Raw genomic sequence first — 20,352 nt, forward strand, 5'->3', positions numbered from 1 at the left:
CTATGAATTGTATTTTTTAAGTGAAAATAACATATGATCAAATTAATCTATTAGGAGCAAGCAATACACTGACTTTACAATTCACAGCACTTCACAACCACTATTGGGTCCAATTGCAGAACATTTTTTTTTCTTTCTCTCCAAAAGGGAACTCCATGCAGTTACTCTAGACCAGCAGTTCTGAACCTGTGGGTCGCAACACCTACAGGGATCGCAGATCAGATAGTTACATTATGTTTCTAACAGTGGTAAAATTACAGTTATGAAGTAGCAAACAAAGTAATTGTATGGCTGGAGTCACCATAAAATGAAGAACTGTGTTAACAGGTCACAGTGTGAGGAAGATAAGAACCACTGGTGGACCCTAGCAACCATGGATCCTTAGTCACCTCTCTGAATTACCTATCCTGGATATTTCATATGAATGGAAGCATAGCATTTGTGACTCTGTGTGCTGTTCTTTAACATGTTTTTAAGACTCACCTAGAGTATGACATGTACAGATACATTTTTATGTCTAGGTTCTGCTACCTGAAGTGTAAATATTACAATTTGCTTATCCATCTGTGCATGGATACTTGGTCCATTTCTCATCTCTCTATTGAAAACTACTGTGCTATGACTGCCAGTTTTTAACCCCCTGGGATCAGTGTTAGATAAAAATCACTGGATCATGACAATTCCATGCTTTAGTCTGAGGATCGCTCCAACCTTTCCACAGATTCATCATTTAAAACTCCCATTAGAAGTATATGGAAGTTCCAATTTTTCCAGCCCTGACAAAAATGTGTTGATCTTTTGACTCTGACTATCAGCCTAGCACACGTGTAGTATCTCATTTTGTTTGGTCAAGTATTCAGTCAATGGTTTTATTCATGGGCATCTGGGTACCTTTTATAACCTTCTTTATGGGGTTAAGGATTTAGCTCAGTGGTAAAGCGCTTGCCTAGCAAGCACAAGGACCTGGGTTCGGACCTCAGCTGTGGGAAAAAAAAAAAGACAAAATAACCTTCTTTATAGTGCTATTCACCCCTCCCCCAATACACACACTTTTCACTTGTTGAGTTATAAATTTTAGTTGGGGGTAGGGAGGACGGTGAGAGGACTTTGAGCACATGTGCTTGGTATGGGGCTCAGACTGGCCTTCAACTATCTCTGCTGGATGACTCACATCACCATGCTGAGTAGCGAGAACGACAGACAGGCACTATCAAACCCAGTCCTAAATCTAGAACACACAACCAAGTTTTCTGGTGTGTAAGTAAGGAACTAACTCCACTGTTTTATATGTTCACCTTCACAAAAAAACAAAAACTGCATACTGGATTATTTCTATACTGCCAATTTCATTCTCTTGGTCCATAAACCATCTTTACTGCCAATATCATCCTGTTTGGATCACTGTAGTAAAACTTCAGGCAGGAATTAAGAGTTCTCCACTTTGTTCCCATTCAATGCGGCTCGGGTTTGGGCCTGTTCACACATGTTTGAAGATCACCTTTTACCTTTCATTATAGTCCTGATAAAGATTCCACTGAATCAGGAAGCTGCATAAGATGGTGCCACCTTAGCCATGTTACGCCTTCCTAGTCACAGAGGCAGTGTTTTTCTACCCATCTAGGTCTTAATTTCTTTCAACAATGTTTTGTGGTTTTCAGTATATAAGACTTTCATAAACAAGTCTACTCCTTTATAAGTATTATTAAAAATGAACATTTTAAAACATTTATTTAGTGTTGGGGGAAGCACACACTCCAGCAAATGTGTGAAAACTTAAAGGAGTCTTGTCTCTTTACACCATGTGAGTCCTAGGGATTGAACTCTCGTCCCCAGACTTAGCAACCTGCGTCTTTACCAGCTAAGCCAGCTCACCGGCTCATAAACAAGTTTTTTTTATTAGATATTTTCTTCATTTACGTTTCAAATGCTATCTCGAAAGTTCCCTATACCCTCCCCCCACCCTGCTCCCCTACGCACCCACTCCCACTTCTTGGCCCTGGTGTTCCCCTGTACTGGGGTATATAAAATAAACAAAATTTTAATTGAGATTGTTCATTACTAACATGCAGAAACAATTATTTTTGTATGGTTTATGTGCATAAATTCATGTTCAATTTGGTTATTAACTTTGAGTTCTGTGTGCATGGATTCATAGACATTTTCTAAACAGAGAATCCCGGGCATCTGCAAATGGTTTCATTTCTTCCAAATGCACCTGTATTTGTATACAATGCTATAGTTTCTACGACAGTTGACTGAGAGTGTCTTCTTCTTCCTATAAGATGAAGAGTGCCAGTCTTTCACTACAGAGTCTATGGTGGTTTGAGTAAGAATGGTCCCCATAGGCTCATGTATTCAAATGCTTCATCAGCAGGAGGGGGCACTGCTTGAGAAGTATTAGAAGGTGTGGCTGTTGGTATCAAGACCTCTGGAACACGTGATATCACACAGGTGACAGCGCGACCAGCACACCCTTTGCCAAGGCAACAGCCACCATATTCCCAGAATCCATGTGGCTCACCTCCCACCTTTACCTGTGACTACGTTACCATCCATATATAAAGGAAGGCCCCTCTGATCTTTCTCTCTCTCCCTCCCTCCCCCATTTCCACCCCCACCTTGTCTTTTTCTCTCTCAATAAGCCTCACATGGAACTGTTTGGCCTGGTGTGGTCTTCCTGGAGCCACAAGACCATCACAACATTAGTGCCAAAGACTTCAGGAATTGCTACAAAGGGTAGCTGCCCGAGCAGTAATCGCTGCCTTGTGCAACCATGAAGCTGCCGCTGCCACTGGAGAACCTATGCCCAGTGTATGGCCACCACCTCCATCACCATCTGCAGCCACTGCTATACCATGTGGACTCTATCCGCTGGTACCCGCCATCATCCACCACATAGATTTCCACTGCTGCCACAGACCATTGCTGCTGCTGCTGCTGCTGCTGCTGCTGCTGCTGCTGCTGCTGCTGCTGCTGCTGCTGTGAGACTCACGGAATTCTACTGTGTGAGCTGTGACTGCGTGGCCTACCACATGAAACTGGCCTCTGGACACATGGTTCCACACTTCCTGCTACCCAACTGCAGAAGCCCACAAACACACACTGGCATATTGACTGGTAAGGAATTTCTCAAGTTGGCAGGAAGGACCCTATATGCCCAGATAGTACCTGGCCAGCCTCTTTTGGGCTAAGGGGTTGGCATTTCAATGCCCGGGTCCTTGTCTCCTAGAAAATCTCAAATCTCTGAAATTAATGCCTGATTTGAGGCCCTCAAGACGGATACAACTCTACAATAAGGTCTGGATTCAATACCCTTTAGATAATAGTTCCAAATGTTTGTTGTGCCCATGTTCTCTATGGAATCTTCTGCAACCCTATAGGTGGAACAACAATATGAACTAACCAGTACCCCCAGAGCTCATGTCTCTAGCTGCATATGTAGCAGAAGATGGCCTAGTTGGCCATCATTGGGAAGAGAGGCCCCTTGGTCTTGCAAACTTTATCTGCCCTAGTACAGGGGAATGCCAGGGCCAAGAAGTGGGAGTGGGTGGGTAGGGGAGCAGGGCGGGGGGAGGGAATAGGGAACTTTCGGGATAGCATTTGAAATGTAAATAAAGAAAATATCTAATTAAAAAAAAGATCACAACCAAAAAAAAAAAAAAAAAAAGTTCCAAATGGCCAGCCAATGTGGCACACTAGACCCCATCGTTCTAAGAGATCTCCATGCATACCGCCAGCAGTCCGGTAGATGGAAAGAGGTTTCATATATTCAAGCATTCATCTAAGTTCGCTCTCAACCCTCTATCTGCTCCAACTTAGCCATGAAACCTACACCCCCTCCCAACTAGATGATGCTACAACACTTGATCCTGCCAATGAGCCACCTCCCCTCCACTGCAAACCTGCCTCCACACTGCCAAAAACCCAAACTGCTGCCTCAGTTTCTCCTTCTCAGGCCCCAGAGCCTACTAGCTCTACCTCTCCAGACCCTTAGCCTCCTTCTATGCCAGCCGCAGGTTGCTCCAATCGCCCTGCATTGGCGCCAACCTTCACCCCTCCTATCACTCGTTCTAAGACCGTAGTCAGACCCCCAAATCCTTCTTCTCCTCCAGGAACACCTGATCCAGCATCAGTCCTTCCTCTAAGGGAAGTGGCTGGTGTTGATGGTCTGGTCAGAGTGCATGTTCCTTTCTCGCTGAGTGAAGTTTCTCAAATAGAAAGCAGACTGAGTTCCTATACTTCTAGCTTCTCCAGCTTTATTGAGGAGTTCCAGTAAATCACTCAGTCTTATAGCTTGACTTTCCATGATGTTCATATGATTCTTACTAATAATTTACTTCCTGATGAACGCAGGAGAGTTTGGGAAGAGGCAAAAATGCACACAAATGAAATTCACCGAGCAGATGAAACATATCCAATTGGATCTGAGGAAGTGCCTGACCAGGATCCCCAATAGAATTACAATTCCACAAGTGGTATCTTAACTAGAGACAGGTTTATTACATGCCTTCTGTCCAGCCTAAGAAAGGCAGCCTTAAAGCTAGTAAATTTTGAAAAACTCCAAGAGATTGTATAGGATAAACAGGAGAACCCCTCTCAATTTTTAGATCGCTTCACAAAAGTTTTATTGCAATACCCTAAATCTGGACCCTGAAAACCCAGAAGGTAAGCAACTTCTGATGACCTACTTTTTTTTTTCCCAGAGTTACCCCAACATAAAAGCTAAATTTAGGTGTTTGGAGAGGGGGCCCTTAACTCCACAGGCAAAGTCTTGGTGCTGGCCTTCAAAGTATACCATGAGAGAGATGAGAAAGCCCAAAATCAAAAATACCACATGCTGGCAAAGGCTGCCCAACCAGCCCCAGCCCCAGCCCACCAGCTCACCAGCTCACCAGCCCCAGCCCCAGCCCCAGCCCCAGCTCCTACCCAGCTCCAGCTCCTACCCCAGACCCCTGGCCTTCTAAGGCTCAGAGACCACCAGGCCCCTGCTATAGATGTGATCAGCAAGGTCACTGGGCAAGGGCTTGCCCTACCCCCAGCAAGCCAAGAGGACTGTGTCCTAGGTGCCATCAGGAGGGACATTGGGCTGTCAATTGCCCTCATGTCTCGCAGAACAGTGGGTGGAACACCACTCCCAGGTAACTCTCCACCCAACCTCCTAGGCTTGGCTATAGATGACTAAAGTGGGGGCCGGAGCTCCCTCGACCCGGTCATGCCTATCAGTAACAGAAAACCCCGGGTAGCTATCATGGTATGTGGGCAGCCCATATCCTTCCTCTTGGATACTGGGGCCACTTACTCGGTCCTGATGAAGTTTTGTGGACCCACTTCACCTTTGAGTTTTTCTATCATTGGGATAAGAGAACAAACTTATCATCAGACCCCACCACTTAGTTGCATTTTTAGGGGTGTACCCCTCACCCATTCCTCTTTGTTAGTGCCGACATGTCCTGTCCCCTTATTGGGAAGGGATCTTTTGACTGAGTGGGGAGCATCTATTTCCTTTGCTGCTCTCATTCACCTAAACCCAAGCTCACCAACAGTTCCTCTGCTCCTTCCTCTAGCCAGCCAACCTACTAGCACTAACATGCTGTTTCCTTTACCACCTTCTCAGGTGGACCCCCAAGTTTGGGACATCCAGATGTCTTCTGTTACTAAACACCATTCTCCTGTTGTCATCCAGCTGCTGGATTCTACCAGGTACATCACCCAAGCTCAAAACCTACCTCTCCCCCCACCCCACAAGCCCACTGTCAGACATGCCAAGGACCTCCTGGTCTTGGTAGACACCTTCGCAGAGTGGGTGGACGCATTTCCCACAACTAACAAGAGGGCTCAGACAGTCTCTGATCTCCTCCCCTCCCAGACTATCTGCTCACCCCATTACTCTGCCACCTCCACTCTCTCCTATGGAACTTTGCTGACCACCATCTACCGCGGCCACACACTGTTACCTGTCCACTACCTGTCAACATTGGAGACCAAGTCCTATCCCCTCCAAACCATCGGCCCTTACTCCTCTCTCCTAAATGGCAGGGCCCTTTTAAGGTAATTCTCGAGACCCTTACAGGAGCTAAACGTGAGGAACTCTCTCACTGGGTCCACCTGTCTCACCTCAAAACTTTCATCCCTCCACCTAAAAATGACTCTTCTTCATACATGTCGACCCTAACAGGACGATGCTCTGTTAAGCTCCAGAGAACGTCAAGACCTTGTCCCCAATCTCAGAAAATGAGACTCCACTCTGGCAGCCGAGCTCAACTTCATTGGAGTAGACATGGGTTTCTCATCTTCCTCTGGCTGTTTGTTTCCATCCAGAGTAGCCCTTACATATGGAGATTCAAGGTTCAAGAAACTACACTAATTACAAACAGTCTTTCCAAATAGGGTCAGGAAACTGCTCTATAGCCGGATGTTGGGAACCAATCCAAACTGCTATCATTCCTGTATCTGTTATCCCATCTAAATATTATGATCTCTATAATTGCTCTCTCTTTGACCAGACAAAAGATTATTATAGAAAATGGCCAGACAAATATGGGGGGGGGTGCCCATATTGGTCTTGTCAGATACATATGCTAGGATCACGGACCAATCATTTCTTCTATCAACACTGCAAGATACTCTTTTTCTACATACAAGACCCATGGGATTCCAGGTGGGAGACAGGAGTTTTGGGTAAACTTTACCGTAAAAATCAACCTGGGTCCTCAGTAAGTACCATCCATATCTAGAGAAAATGTCTCAATTGCCCAACCCCTGGATATCGGGACAGTAGAGGAAGTAATCGAACACTCCTCTGAGGCCCTTACCTCTTTGACATCAACCCTCATAAATGGCACTAACTTGTCACTTCACCTTTTGCTTCAAATCTTGACCTCAGCGTACCAATTCCTTAATGTCACCAGGCCTGGCCACTTTAAAGGTTGATGGCTACACGTATCCCCTGGAACTAACTCACAATTGCCACGTACAGTCTCTCCGGTGATACTGCCGAGTAGCCTTACCTCACCCTTTGTCGGCTGCCCCGACTCAGATGTTGCCATGACTCCATACCTTACCTCTATCCCTCTTTTTTGGCACCGCAAACTGTTTTAACACCTCCAGGACTCGTTCTGTAAGAACACTGAGCTCCCTAGACTGCAATAGAACCATAACCCTTGGTATATCATCTCTGCCACAATGCCCTGCAGGCCAGAACACGTCAATTCTTTGTGGCACTCAGGCATATCATCACGTACCCGCCATCTGGTCAGGAGTTTGCACGCTGGTACTCCTTTTCCCTGAACTGGGAGTGATCTAGGGAAACAAGGCCCTGCCAATCCCAGTTGTAGATATGATAGCTGCTCAACATAAGAGGGCAGTTCAGGTTGTGCCACTCTTGGTCACTACGGGAATAGCCATAGGTGCTGGTAGTGGAATTGCAGGGATAACGACTTCTATGACCTAATATAATACATTCACTTCCCAGTTTGAAAGCCATCTTCAAGAAATGACTGAAACTGTGCTTACTATCTGGAAACAGATCAATTCTTTGACAGCTGTGGTGCTTCAGAACCAACACGGGCTAGATGTCCTGACGGTTAAAGAAGGTGGTCTTTGCCTGTTCCTCCAAGAAAATTGCTGTTTCTAGGTCAACCAATCCAGGATAGTGAGAAATAAAATCCAAGAGCTACAGTCAGACATACAGTCAGACATCAAGAACTTTAGAGACCGTGAGACCTCCAGTTCTGGGACTTCCAAAAACCCTATATGGAAGTGGATACTCCCTTTTGTAACACCTTTTCTAGTTATCCTCCTGGTGTTATTATTCACTCCCTGCCTCACTAATCTTGTTTCTACATTCCTTCAATGACAAATAAAAAAATTTCTAACCAAACTATTAATCAGTTCCTGTTACAGGATTACCAGTTGCTGTGCACAGAAGATCTGCTGTCCACAGAGGAGTCTAATGTGAATGCTTACAAAGTGAATCCCAATGATGAAAGTCAGCTACACCCCAAAATTGACAATGCCTCTAGACAGCAGGAAGCAGCTTAAGAGACGCCCTCATTCCCTTTTCACCAACAGCTTCCCCCTCCCCCTTTTTTTCTTCTCTTTATAATAAGGGAGGTATGTTGGTATCAGGACCTCTGAAACCTGTGACATCACATAGGCGACAGTGCGACCCGCACACCTGTTGCCAAGGCAACAGCCACCATATTCCCAGAATCCACTTGGCTCACCTCCCACCTTTACCTGTGACTATGTTACCATCCATATATAAAGAACGGCCCCTCTGATATCTCTCTCTCTCTCTCTCTCTCTCTCTCTCTCTCTCTCTCTCTCTCTCTCTCCCTCTCCCTCTCTCTCCCCTCCCCCTTCTCTTTCTGCTGCCACCTTGCCCTTTTCTCTCTCAATAAACCTCACGTGGAACTGTTTGGCCTGGTGTGGTCTTTCTGAAGCTATACAATGATCACAACAGTGGCCTTGTTGGTGGAAAGTATCACTGGAGATGGGAGGAAGGAGGAGAGGGCTTCCAGGTTTCAAAAGCTCAAGCCAGGCTCAGTGGCTCTCTTCCCCTGCCTGAGGATCCAGATATAGAACTCTCAGCTACTTCTAATATCATGTCTGCCTACAGGCTGTCATGCTGCTGTGCTGCCTGCTAGGAGGGTCATGTACTAAACCTGTGGAACTATAAGTCAGCCCCAATAAATGCTTCCCTTTATAAGAATTGTTGTGGTCATGGGGTTTCTTCACAGCCATACAATAGTGAACAAGACAGAGGTGGTTGTCAGCTTTAGGTTTTCATAAATGTGGAATGTTGAGGAAATATATCATTTTTGATGATCTTCCTTTTTAATATGGGTGTCCACTGCTATAACTACCTCTGATCACCACTCTCACTATTAATAAGTCACTGCCCTAGTTTCACTTCTGGTACTGTTATAAAATATTCTAACAAAAAAAAAATAATCTTGGGGGAAAGGAAGGATTTATTTTGGCTCACACTTCCAGCACATAGTACAGTACACAGGGAAGTCAAGGTTGGAGGACCAGCAGCTGGTCACATCCCATCCACTGTCAAGAAGAAGGAAATGGATACAGGCATGCTGCTGCTCAAGTCATCTCCTCACTCATTATGCCATATTATGCCATCTCACCATTAGACTGAGTCTTCCCACAGTGATTAATGTAAGGGGCAATAATATTTAAGGGAGGAAAAAGGAGTTCGAGGAGCTTCGGACATGGAAAATGAGGGTCCTGAAGCCAATCTGGCCCCAAACGGCTCATTTCTCCCCCTTAATAATCCACCTGAATTCCTGCCCTCTACTCTCCTTCTACCTCTTCCCAGAGTCTGACAGCAACAGCAACATTAGTAAAATTAATGGTGATAGTAGTAGTAATAGGGTTAGTGCCAAGCAATAAGTCCACCAACATAGCAGTTCCTCATCGCAAACCTGTGAGACAGGCAAGACATCCTATAAACTCCAGGCCTGACATGTAATAGCTACCATTATAACAACACTTGGCTTCCTCTTGACCTAAAGGTTCCAATGCTCACATACACTCAAATTCTGCTCTCCCGCTCCACTCTATGCAAGCCTTAGAGCCTCCTCTTCTCTTCTTTATCCAATATGTGTTCCCAAGCTTGGATCCTTGTAAACTCTCTCATGCAATGCTGCCACTGTCTACCCTGAGATACCCTGGCCTATCAAGCTTCCCTCACGCACCTAACCCCACACCCATACCCACACTCCCAACACACCACACACACACACGCACACGCACACACACATGCGCGCACACTCACACACAGGCACACACGCACACACATGGACGCACACCACACACACACTCACACACCACACACACACACACACACACACACACGCACACACACTCACACACACACACGCACACACACACCACACACACGCACACACGCACACACACACCACACACACTCACACACACACACACACACACACGCACACACACCACACACACTCACACACACACACACACACGCGCGTGCGCACACTCACATACAAGCACACATGCACGCACACCACACACACACTCACACACCACACACACACTCACACACCACACACACACACACCACACTCGCGTGCGCGCACACACACACACACACACACACACGCACACATGCACACGCACACACACGCACACATGCACACGCACACACACACACACTCACACACACGCGCGCACACATGCACACGCACACACACACACTCACACACACGCACACACGCGCGCACACACACCACACACACTCACACACTCACACACACACATACACACACACACACACACACACATAGGCCCTGCCAGCACAGGCACCTTATTAACTTGCACTGCTACAGCTAATGTTAAGTTTCTTTCCCTATGAAATGATAATCAGGAAGAAAGATCATAAACATGCACCCCACCTCTCTGCTGCACCCTGGAAGCTAGTGAATCCCTTCAGGCACTTGAACAATTCACTTTAAATGATGATTATAAGTCAAGGACTCACTTACAAATAAAGAGGAGAGGATGGCGGTAGACACAGAAAAGCAATTCACAAACAGCAAAAACACAAGAAAAAGTGAATGGCAGAAACCAAGTCCCACTTCTCTAAGACAGACTGACAGAAGCGATGTCAGACAAGGCAGGAAGCAGGCACCCCTAGTCTACTGTTTACTGTAACTGGAAACTTTCATACTTATACACCAAATCTCTCTGAGAACCTCTTACTAGTATTTAACTTCTAATAAGTTGTAGTAACTAGAAAAACAGACATGTAAAAACTTACTGTGGCACTAACTAGGACATACAATTTGCCCAACATTTGGGATCAGTTATGTTTTAGGAGTTCTAAACTGAAGATGGTGAAATCACTCCAGAACTTTGTATGTAGTATAATGCCCATTTGTAAAAACAATATATTCACCTTCATAGAAAAAATGTTCGTGTATACACCCCCCCAAAAAAATGCTAGCATTGATTATGTCTACCACAGAACATGGGGCTTCCTGTGCCTTTTTTCCTTATTCACACCATCCATTTTTCTATAGTAAAGTTACACATGTACAACATATTTTCCCCCAGCATAATATTTTTATTAATTATTTGGAAATTTCATACAGTGCACCCTGATCACACTCGCTTCCCATTTCTCCCACTCTTGGGCCCTGCCCCCTAAAACACCCACAAAGCTCAATTAGAGTTGCCCATATACTCATTGAAGGATAGTCAAACTCTGAGTGGGGCCAGCCCCTTAAAGAAACTGAGTCACATGCCACACCCCCAACCACCCTCCCGTGTAAACCATCAGCTGTAAAGAGCTACACTTCAGCATCTTTATACTACATTTTTAAAGGACTCTCTTCGATAACTTCCTGTCTGGAGTATTTCTTTCTGGGTGTAAGGGAATGAGGGTGTCACAGAAGTTCTTCAAAGTTCCTCATTCTCAGTTATGAGTCTGCAGTTATAAATATCACTACAGAAGAATTTTCCCTGACCATAGCAGTGGTGGCAGCATGGAACATGGAGTTTCACACAGGTTCCAGCTGCAGCATAGATCATGGTCTTCCATCAGCAGCCAGCATGGACAACAACATGGTTTTCAACAGTAGCACAGACCACCAACATCAACATGTCTCCTCTCTGGAGCACGGATCATGTACATCAACATGGCTTCCAGTGGTAACATGGACCACAGACTTAAAACATGGCTCCCACTGGCAGACAGATTACTGACAACAACGTGGTTCCAACATGGTTTCCACAGGCAGCAAGGGTCTCGGACATCACCATGGCCTCCAGTGGCAGCGCAGATTACTGGCAGTAGCATGGCCTAGAGCAGCAGCAGCACAGGCCACAGTAGTGCCTTAAGGAGACTCAATCCAGAAAACAAGACACTCTTCATCTCCGACATCCTGCTCAAAATTAGGCTTATTTCGCAGCTGGGCAGCCTGTTCAGGGGCAGGACCTTTGAGAGCTCCACCATGTTTGCAGCCTTCAGTCAGAGCCTGGTGCTCTTCTCCACACAGCAGGGAGAGCAGTAGTAGCTACAGCTGTGGCTCCATGCAGCACACCAGTCCTGCAGGCAATGGGGACAGCGGCAAGGTGGCTGGTGGACACCTGAACCTCCCAGCTGCCCAAGGCCTGTTTTCATAGCCACTACTGTCTCCAGTCCTACCACTCAGTACCAGTGTCTTTCCCATCTAACACCCATCCATTTATTAAAGAGGCGTTTGTCACAGGGGATATTATTTTTCAGAAAAAACTTTATATGCAAATATTTACTGCAACAAGTCACTGATCTGGTTCAAGGTTTCTGAAGAACCATAAATACTTCAAAAGGCTGCACACCTTCCTCCCCTCATTAACACCCCACTCCTTCTTCTACCTGACCCCCAGCCCCCCAAGCAGGGAGAGCAGCAGGGATCCATGTTGCTCCACTGTCCTAGCAGACAGCAGTGAGGAGAGGTGACTCCCATCTCTATGTTCCACCACCTTTGTTCTGATTCTATGAAAACACTGTTTAAAAGCATCTTCCCAGAAGACCTGCCTTTTTGAGGTATAACATATTTTTTTAAGACAGGGTTTACACAAAGTATCCCTTATTTCACAGTAATAGTGTTAGATTTAATATCAAATAATTATATTTGATATATTATATTTGATATATAATTATTTGATATATTATATCAAATAATGACATGGCATAATGCAGTTAATTCATAAGTGCTCAGTTTTAATCAATTTTAATGGTGGATATAAAAGATATAAAAGAATCTGTTAGGACAAAAAAAGGTGGGCCGGGCATGGTGGCGCACGCCTTTAATCCCAGCACTCGGGAGGCAGAGGCAGGCAGATTTCTGAGTTCAAGGGCAGCCTGGTCTACAAAGTGAGTTCCAGGACAGCCAGGGCTATACAGAGAAACCCTGTCTCGAAAAACAAAAGAACAAAAAAAACAAAAAAAAAAAAAAAAAAGAAAGAAGAAAAGAAGAAAGGAAGGAAGGAAGGAAGGAAGGAGGAAAGGAAGAAAGAAAAGGTGCAGTTACTTGAGAGTAATTAAGGGGGAAATTTTTCCCAAATAAACCCTTAGAACTAACCCTATAGAGAGCATTAAAATCAATATAATAAAATATTTGTTGCTTCATAAGGGTCAGTTTAAATCCTTTTTTATTGTTTTTACTTTTATCTTGTAAATCCTCCCTCTCATGGGAAAGCAATAACCATGAAAATAATAGAAAATAAAAGTCACTTCTAAGTTTAGCAATTCAATTTAAGCTTGGCTAATGAGAAAGTCTCTACATCTTCTACGATTCTCCATTATGGCAACCATTCCTCTCTGATTCGAACATTCTGAGGGATGAAATTTCGTCAATGATAATGAGGAATCCCTAATTGATCCTAGGAGTCCATGTCTTTAAGAGCTGATTTCATCTATCTCCAATTACTAATTAAATATTCTAGGCAAATCCCAAAGGATTGTATACAATTCCTAATTCAGTGATGTGCAAAGTAGCAAGTGAGTGATCCTCATTAGTATTGATCCTTCACTACCTTTCAATGCATATGGTTGAACATAAAGATGAGTAGTCATTTTCATCTATCTATACAAAAATACAAAACATCTTGTTCTAATTATACCTAGTGTGGCAACCAAGAGCTGCTGGAAATCATTGAATGGCAGCTTTGCACCTGCAACGGTCCTGAGACAATTATTACACCTGCAACAGTCCTGAGACAATTATTACACCTGCAACAGTCCTGAGACAATTATTACAAGTCACATTGCTATTTCCAATAGGACTAAGCACAGTGCATGCTAAGAGCCTCAACAAAAATGCCGCTGATAAAAGCAATTTTTGTTTTACAGAAGATTTTCCCACACGTGCATATGTTTGTGTGTGTGTGTGTGTGTGTGTGGTGGCGGTGGAAGAGGGAGATCAAAGAATAACACAAGTGCTTTTACATGAATGGCACTTGTGTAATGGGAGATTATAAATACCTGAATGAACAACACAATTATGTAGATGTTTGTTGTAGTAACAATATTGCTATTCATTCTCCCATGTAATGAATATAAAAAAAGAAACTATTTAAATCTAGAACTAGAAGAATAAATACTCAAAACCACTATCTTCATGAAGGAGACAAATGCTACACAAATCAGTCATCCCTCAGTACCCCTAACATACCAAAGCCCTCTAAGTGCACATGCTGAGCATATGTATGCCCAGGTTTACAGAGATTCCCTGTATACTTTAAATCATCTATAAGCTACTTATGATATCTAGGATGATGCTGATGCTATCTATGTACAGCTACTGTTTAGGAAATAGGTCTAACAGGAGGAATTTGGTTTTTAATATTTTTAACCTGTAGCTGATTGAAATTACAGATACATTACCAAATATTTATTCACAGATGCAGAAGTAAGGCTGTATTTTCAATTTGGCAATAGCTGCAAATGCCATATGAAAATAAGTGAAAGGACAGAATATTATGAGATATGCAAGATTTGGGATCAGGTAAACCCAAATAAAGGAGGGGTAGACAATATAGTCTATAATAGCCTGTGCGAATAAGGTCCACAAGCTGGAACAATCTTGCCCAATCCAGACTTGAAGTATTCAGTGCTTATAAAGTCTGTGATGATACCCAAGTTAGAGATAAATCTGACAACTATAGTATGACTCTACCTCACAGAGACCTAAACAAATGAGCTTGAAGTCACTGGACATAGTATTCAGGGTACAAGACCAGAGTTCTTAAGGTGGGTGAATTTGAGCATGGAGGGAACGTTGAGATTACTTTTTTAAATCGTAGAAAATAGTAATCACTTCTACTTGGACTTACAAACAAAAGAAGCTAGAAAATATTTTGTAATATTGGGGCTACAATATTATATTGTTTGTTCAAGAAAGGTAAAATTTAATGTGTATAGTTCTTGGAGGAAGGCCAAGCCCTAAGGAAAACTGCTTCCTTCAGTGAGTCTACAGTACTACATACTCTAATTTGTTTAGAAGTAAATATCATTCTTGCCTGTGTAAACGTCCTAGAAAAAGAATCCTTTCTTAAAAATGCACCTATACAGGCTGGGGAGATAGATGGCTCTGTGGTTAGGAGCACTGACTGCTCTTCTGAAGGTCCTGAGTTCAAATCCCAGCAACCACATGGTAGCTCACAACCACCTGTAATGGGATCTGATGCCCTTTTCTGTTGTGTCTGAAAACAGCTACAGTGTACTTACATTAAATAAATAAATAAATAAATAAATAAATAAATCTTTTTTAAAAATGCACCTATACAACCTCTTCACAAGATGTATCACTAAAAATGTTTTAAGTGCACAGAACTGCCAGCTAGTGGTGCTACTTCATGATCATGGGAGTTCTGGACATACCAACACATCCTGGAAGGATGTAATATCAGGAACAGATCAACCTTTGTCCTGCACATTCAGGAGTTATCAGCTGTCAGGACAACCACCATTTTCCTCAAACAGCCTCTCTTTCCAGGCTCCACTGTTTATACGGTATGTATTCCCCATAAGCTGGGTTATGGTTACAGAATAGCTGAGATACAATGCTCCACAATTTATGGCAACATACCATGTAAATAAGACACGCCTTAATCATACTCACCTGATTTATCTGAAGCATGTTAAGACAATATTGATCAAACTTCCGTATCCCTCACAGCTCCACAAAACTGGAAAATGAAAACAAAGAAATAAAGTTCAACTTACCAATTTCAGTGACTACTGAATATTCATAAACACGTGCTCTTTACCAAAATCAGTAAAATTGAGTCACTCAGATTATTGCAGAACTTGTATCATGATAAACGTCCTATATTTCCGCAATACAATCCAGTAACCATGTATGCAAGTGGGTACATAAAGCATGGCTAGTGCAACCAAGAAAGCCAATATTACATTTCCAGAATGTTAATCTTCAGTAAACAGCCATGACTAGTGGGCGCCATAACAAGCAGGACTGGTTGCAACTGTTAAACCTTGAGTACCATCTTGCTCTGTAGTTCTTAGACAACCCAAGCAAAAGGGAAGCTGTCTGCAATGCTGGACACTTCAGATCAACATTTTAAACACATAACCCCCTTCCTCCAGTTGGGTTTTGAACACTGAACCCATGCCCTCAAGGAAGATGCAACTCATAAAAGCACTCTCTTTGCTGTTATAAAAATAGTATATATAATTACCTAGATTTGTATTTGTTTTTATTATTATCAATAGAAAAAGAATATGTATATGTTTGCTTTAAAAACAATAATTGGCAGTGAGAGAGGTAGCTTGGCAGAACCCAGATGTCTCTCAACAGAGGAATGGATACAGAAAATGTGATACATTTACACAATGGAGTACTACTCAGCTATGAAAAACAATGAATTTATGAAAATCTTTGGCAAATGGATGGATCTGGAGGATATCATCCTGAGTGAGGTAACCCAATCACAAAAGAACACACACGACATGCACTCACTGATAAGTAGATATTAGCCCAGAAACTTAGACTACCCAAGATACAATTTGCAAAACACATGAAACTCAAGAAGAAAGACCAAAGTGTGGATACTTTGTTCCTTCTTAGAATGGGGAACAAAATACCCATGGAAGGAGTTACAGAGACAAACTTCGGAGCTGAGATGGAAGGAAGGACCATCTAGAGACTGCCCCACCTGGGGATCCATCCCAGAAATCACCACCATATGCCAACAAGATTTTGCTGACAGGACCCTAATATAGCTGTCTCTTGTGAGGCTATGCCAGTGCCTGGCAAATACAGAAGTGGATGCTCACAGTCATCTATTGGATGGAACACAAGGCCCCCAATGAAGGAGCTAGAGAAATACCCAAGGAGCTAAAGGGGTCTGCAACCCTATAGGTGGAACAACAATATGAACTAACCAGTACCCCCAGAGCTCATGTCTCTAGCTGCATATGTAGCAGAGGATGGCCTAGTCAGCCACCAATGAGAGGAGAAGCCCTTGGTCTTGCAAAGATTATATGCCCTAGTACAGGGGAATGCCAGGACCAGGAAGCTGGAGTGAGTGGGTTGGGGAGCAGGGCAGGGGGAGGGTATAGGGGACTTTTGTGATTTGAAGTGTAAATGAAGAAAATATCTAATAAAAAAAAGCACATTCTGCTCACATGGAAGACTGGAGTTCCATTAACAGCACCCACAGAGGGGCAGCTCACAAACACTTGTAATACCAGCTCCAGGGGAATTCAACCCCTTTGGCCTCCAACAGCACCTACACTGTGTGCACATATCCACACACATAATTAAAAATAGTATTTTAGAGTTCTATTATGATATACACACCCTGTTACTAAATTTGGATGTACTTTCCTTTAGGACCTAAATCTTTAGTTCTGATTCATTTTGTGTGGTAAATCTCTTTTATATTTAATTTTTAAGTAGATGCCAAAGGAAGGAAGGAAAGAAGGAAGGAAGGAAAGAAAACACAAATTTAAATATAATTTGTGTGTGTGTGTGTGTGTGTGTGTGTGTCATAATGGGAAAACTCACATAAAATATAATGTACCAGTACCTGCCAATTATAAAAATTACCAAACAAATACCATCACTTAAGCAGAAAACTTTGTTGTAAAATTGTAAAGTTGACCTCCCCCTCAGAAGCAATGGTGCATATACTCACACATACACACATACTGGTCTATCACTTTCTCAAGATGCGAACTGGAGTCAGTCCAAAGTTACTATTAAGCTGGAGACACAGCTCAGTGGGTAAAGGTGCCTACTGCAGAACCACAATGCCCTAAGCTCAGACACTAAGACCCAGATAGAAAGGTGGGAACAACCATATGAACCTGCAACCCCAGTGCTTAGGGGAGGATGCAGAGCCTGGAAGACGACTGGGACTCTCGCAGCCAACCTAGCCAAAAATCGCAGCCTGCAAATTCAGAGAAAGAGCCTATCTCAAAGGAGGAAAGACAGGGAGTAATACAGCAGGCCACCCAATAGCATTCTTTTGCCACCACACATGAGCATGGGCATGCACACTTACATGTATATGCACACACACACATGCACATACACACAATTACTCGGAAATTTTAAACACTTCTCACTAGTGTTCTCAGCACCTGTGTGTTTTTGTGTCTTTTCTAAATGTTTCTCAAACTTTCTAAGGGAAGTATGTCACAGAGGACCTGGCTACTGGTGATTTTTAGTTTCAGTCAGATAACCATTTGAGCCTTTGACAAATTATTGTACCTTCGAGCCCTCTCCCCTCCTTTAACCTTTAAAAAGTAAACTGGTAGGCAGCACCTAACAAATAGGAAACGATGAGATGTCACTTCTCAAATGATGTTGTACAAGTCTCAGATGCACTGAAGGAAGCCAAACAGCTTCTTGTGAGCTACCTTTAGGTAAAGTGCAAACAACAGCCAAGAGATAGAAGGGAGAGCAATGAGCAGGGAAGATCAAGCCCTTCAATCCACAAAAGCCAAAACAGAATTCAGTCAAGAGCCACATGAAAAAGTATGTCGGTTCAAGCTTTCAGATGTGCAGGTAGCCCCACGAGAAAGCCCATTGGCAAACTCATACAACAAAGAGCAGAGAGAGCAGACTGTGGTAGTGCACACCTTTAATCCCAGCGTGGGGATGCAGAGGAGTCTCTGAGTTAAAGGTTAGGCTGGGCTACTGGGCTAGTTCCAGGACAGCTAAGGCTACACAGAGAAACTATGTGTCTGAAAAAGAGAAAGAGAGAGAGGGGGAGAGGGAGGAAAAAAGGAAAAGGGAAAGGGAGAGAGAGAGAGAGAGAGAGAGAGAGAGAGAGAGAGAGAGAGAGAGAGAGAGAGAGAGAGAGAAAAGAAAAAGAAAAAGAAAAAGAAAAAGAAAAAGAAAAAGAAAAAGAAAAAGAAAAAGAAAAAGAAAGAGAAGAAGAAAAAGAAAAGGAGGCCAGAGGTAGCTTAGCCATTGAAACTGCAAGATGTGTATTGCTTTAAGCCCTTATGGTCTGGAATAACTTATTATGCAACATTAAATAAGACATCCAGCAATTCAACACTACCTTGGCGATTTGGATATCAGTCTAAAATAAAATCCCTGTTCAGTATAAGCAAAAAGGTTTCAAAAGTGATAAATTCTAAAACTTAAAACATCTACATTTTTCATTCAAAACTAAATTACAACATGTACCAATAGAGACTCATAACTGACCAGGGTCCTAAGAATAAATAACTGAGTGTCCAGTACTAAATGAGACATCTTTATCACCACCCACAAGGATCACAGACCAGAGGACAGGAAGAACATAGACCCAGGGGCTGGAGAGGAGCACTGTGAAGCCCTGCCCTCCAGACATGACACGGCCACTGCACTCATCATTTAAGAGCAACTAGGGCCACCTGTAAAAGACCAAGCCAGACAATAATACCAGGATGCCACCTCTCCCTGAGGAGTTGCTGGGGAAGGAACTCTGTGTCTCCCTGAGGAGCTACTGACGGCTGCTGGGGGAGGAAGAGTCGTTTTTTCTTTGCAGCGTGGTTGTATGTGGTTGTTCATGCAGGTTACTAACAGAGGAGGAAGAGCAAAACACGTGAAAGTGGGACAGGGAAGCATCGAGAGGGTCCAGGGAAACGAATGGGAGGAGGAATATGGAGGTGGTCTATCAAACTGGTGTATGTGTGTGTGTCTAAAATACATAAATATACATATATATTATTAAATTGCCAAAGAGTAACATTTAAAATATTTTTAAAGTGTATCATACCTCCAGTGGTGTTAAAATACACAAGCTGTAACTAAAAATACAAACCAAGTCGATTTCCTTTTTAAATTAATTCATTTGGAGGGTGGCAAGCTAGAGAGATGGCTCTGGGGTTAAGAGTATTTACTGCTCTTGTAGAGGGTCTGGGTTTAGTTGCCAGCACCCACATAAGAACTCACAGCCATCTGCAACTCCAGTCTCAGGAGATGTTCTTCCTCTGAATGCACTACACACTTATACATAATTTTTAATCTATTTTTAGAAAAAGAAAAAAAAACAATTCTTTTGGAAGATGAAAGCATAAAAAAACCTACTAAAAACATTTGAGTGACTGAGTGCCTTCCAAAGTTTAACATCGATCAGACACTCGTCAACTCTGTGGCCCACTGTTTTTTCTAATTTGGTATATAACTCTAAACAGTAAAAATATTTATATACGACCTAGTGTTCCTTCAATACTAGAATGCGGCAATAGGGATGACTTCAAGAAGCATACTAAAGACACTGAGCTACATTCTTTAAGTTCTCATCTTGATGTACAAAAGGGTTTTTGACATCACAAAAAATAAAAACCCTGGGAATAGA

At 43.2% G+C, this 20,352-nt stretch overlaps 1 protein-coding gene across 14 annotated transcripts in view; it reads right to left on the bottom strand.

The window, feature by feature from the left end:
- Stau2 (staufen double-stranded RNA binding protein 2) overlaps window positions 1-20,352 on the bottom strand; it is a 291,530-nt gene that overhangs the window by 264,886 nt on the left and 6,292 nt on the right. For all 14 annotated transcript variants that reach the window (XM_006495532.4, XM_006495528.4, XM_011238390.3 and 11 more), the window contains one exon: window positions 15,654-15,720. In XM_006495532.4, the coding sequence (XP_006495595.1) occupies window positions 15,654-15,671 (18 nt within the window). In that variant the 5' untranslated portion in view covers window positions 15,672-15,720. Of the gene's footprint in view, window positions 1-15,653; window positions 15,721-20,352 lie in introns of those variants that run through there.

Source organism: Mus musculus, chromosome 1, assembly GCF_000001635.26.
Source record: "Mus musculus strain C57BL/6J chromosome 1, GRCm38.p6 C57BL/6J".
In the NCBI taxonomy this organism is placed as follows: Eukaryota; Metazoa; Chordata; class Mammalia; order Rodentia; family Muridae; genus Mus; species Mus musculus.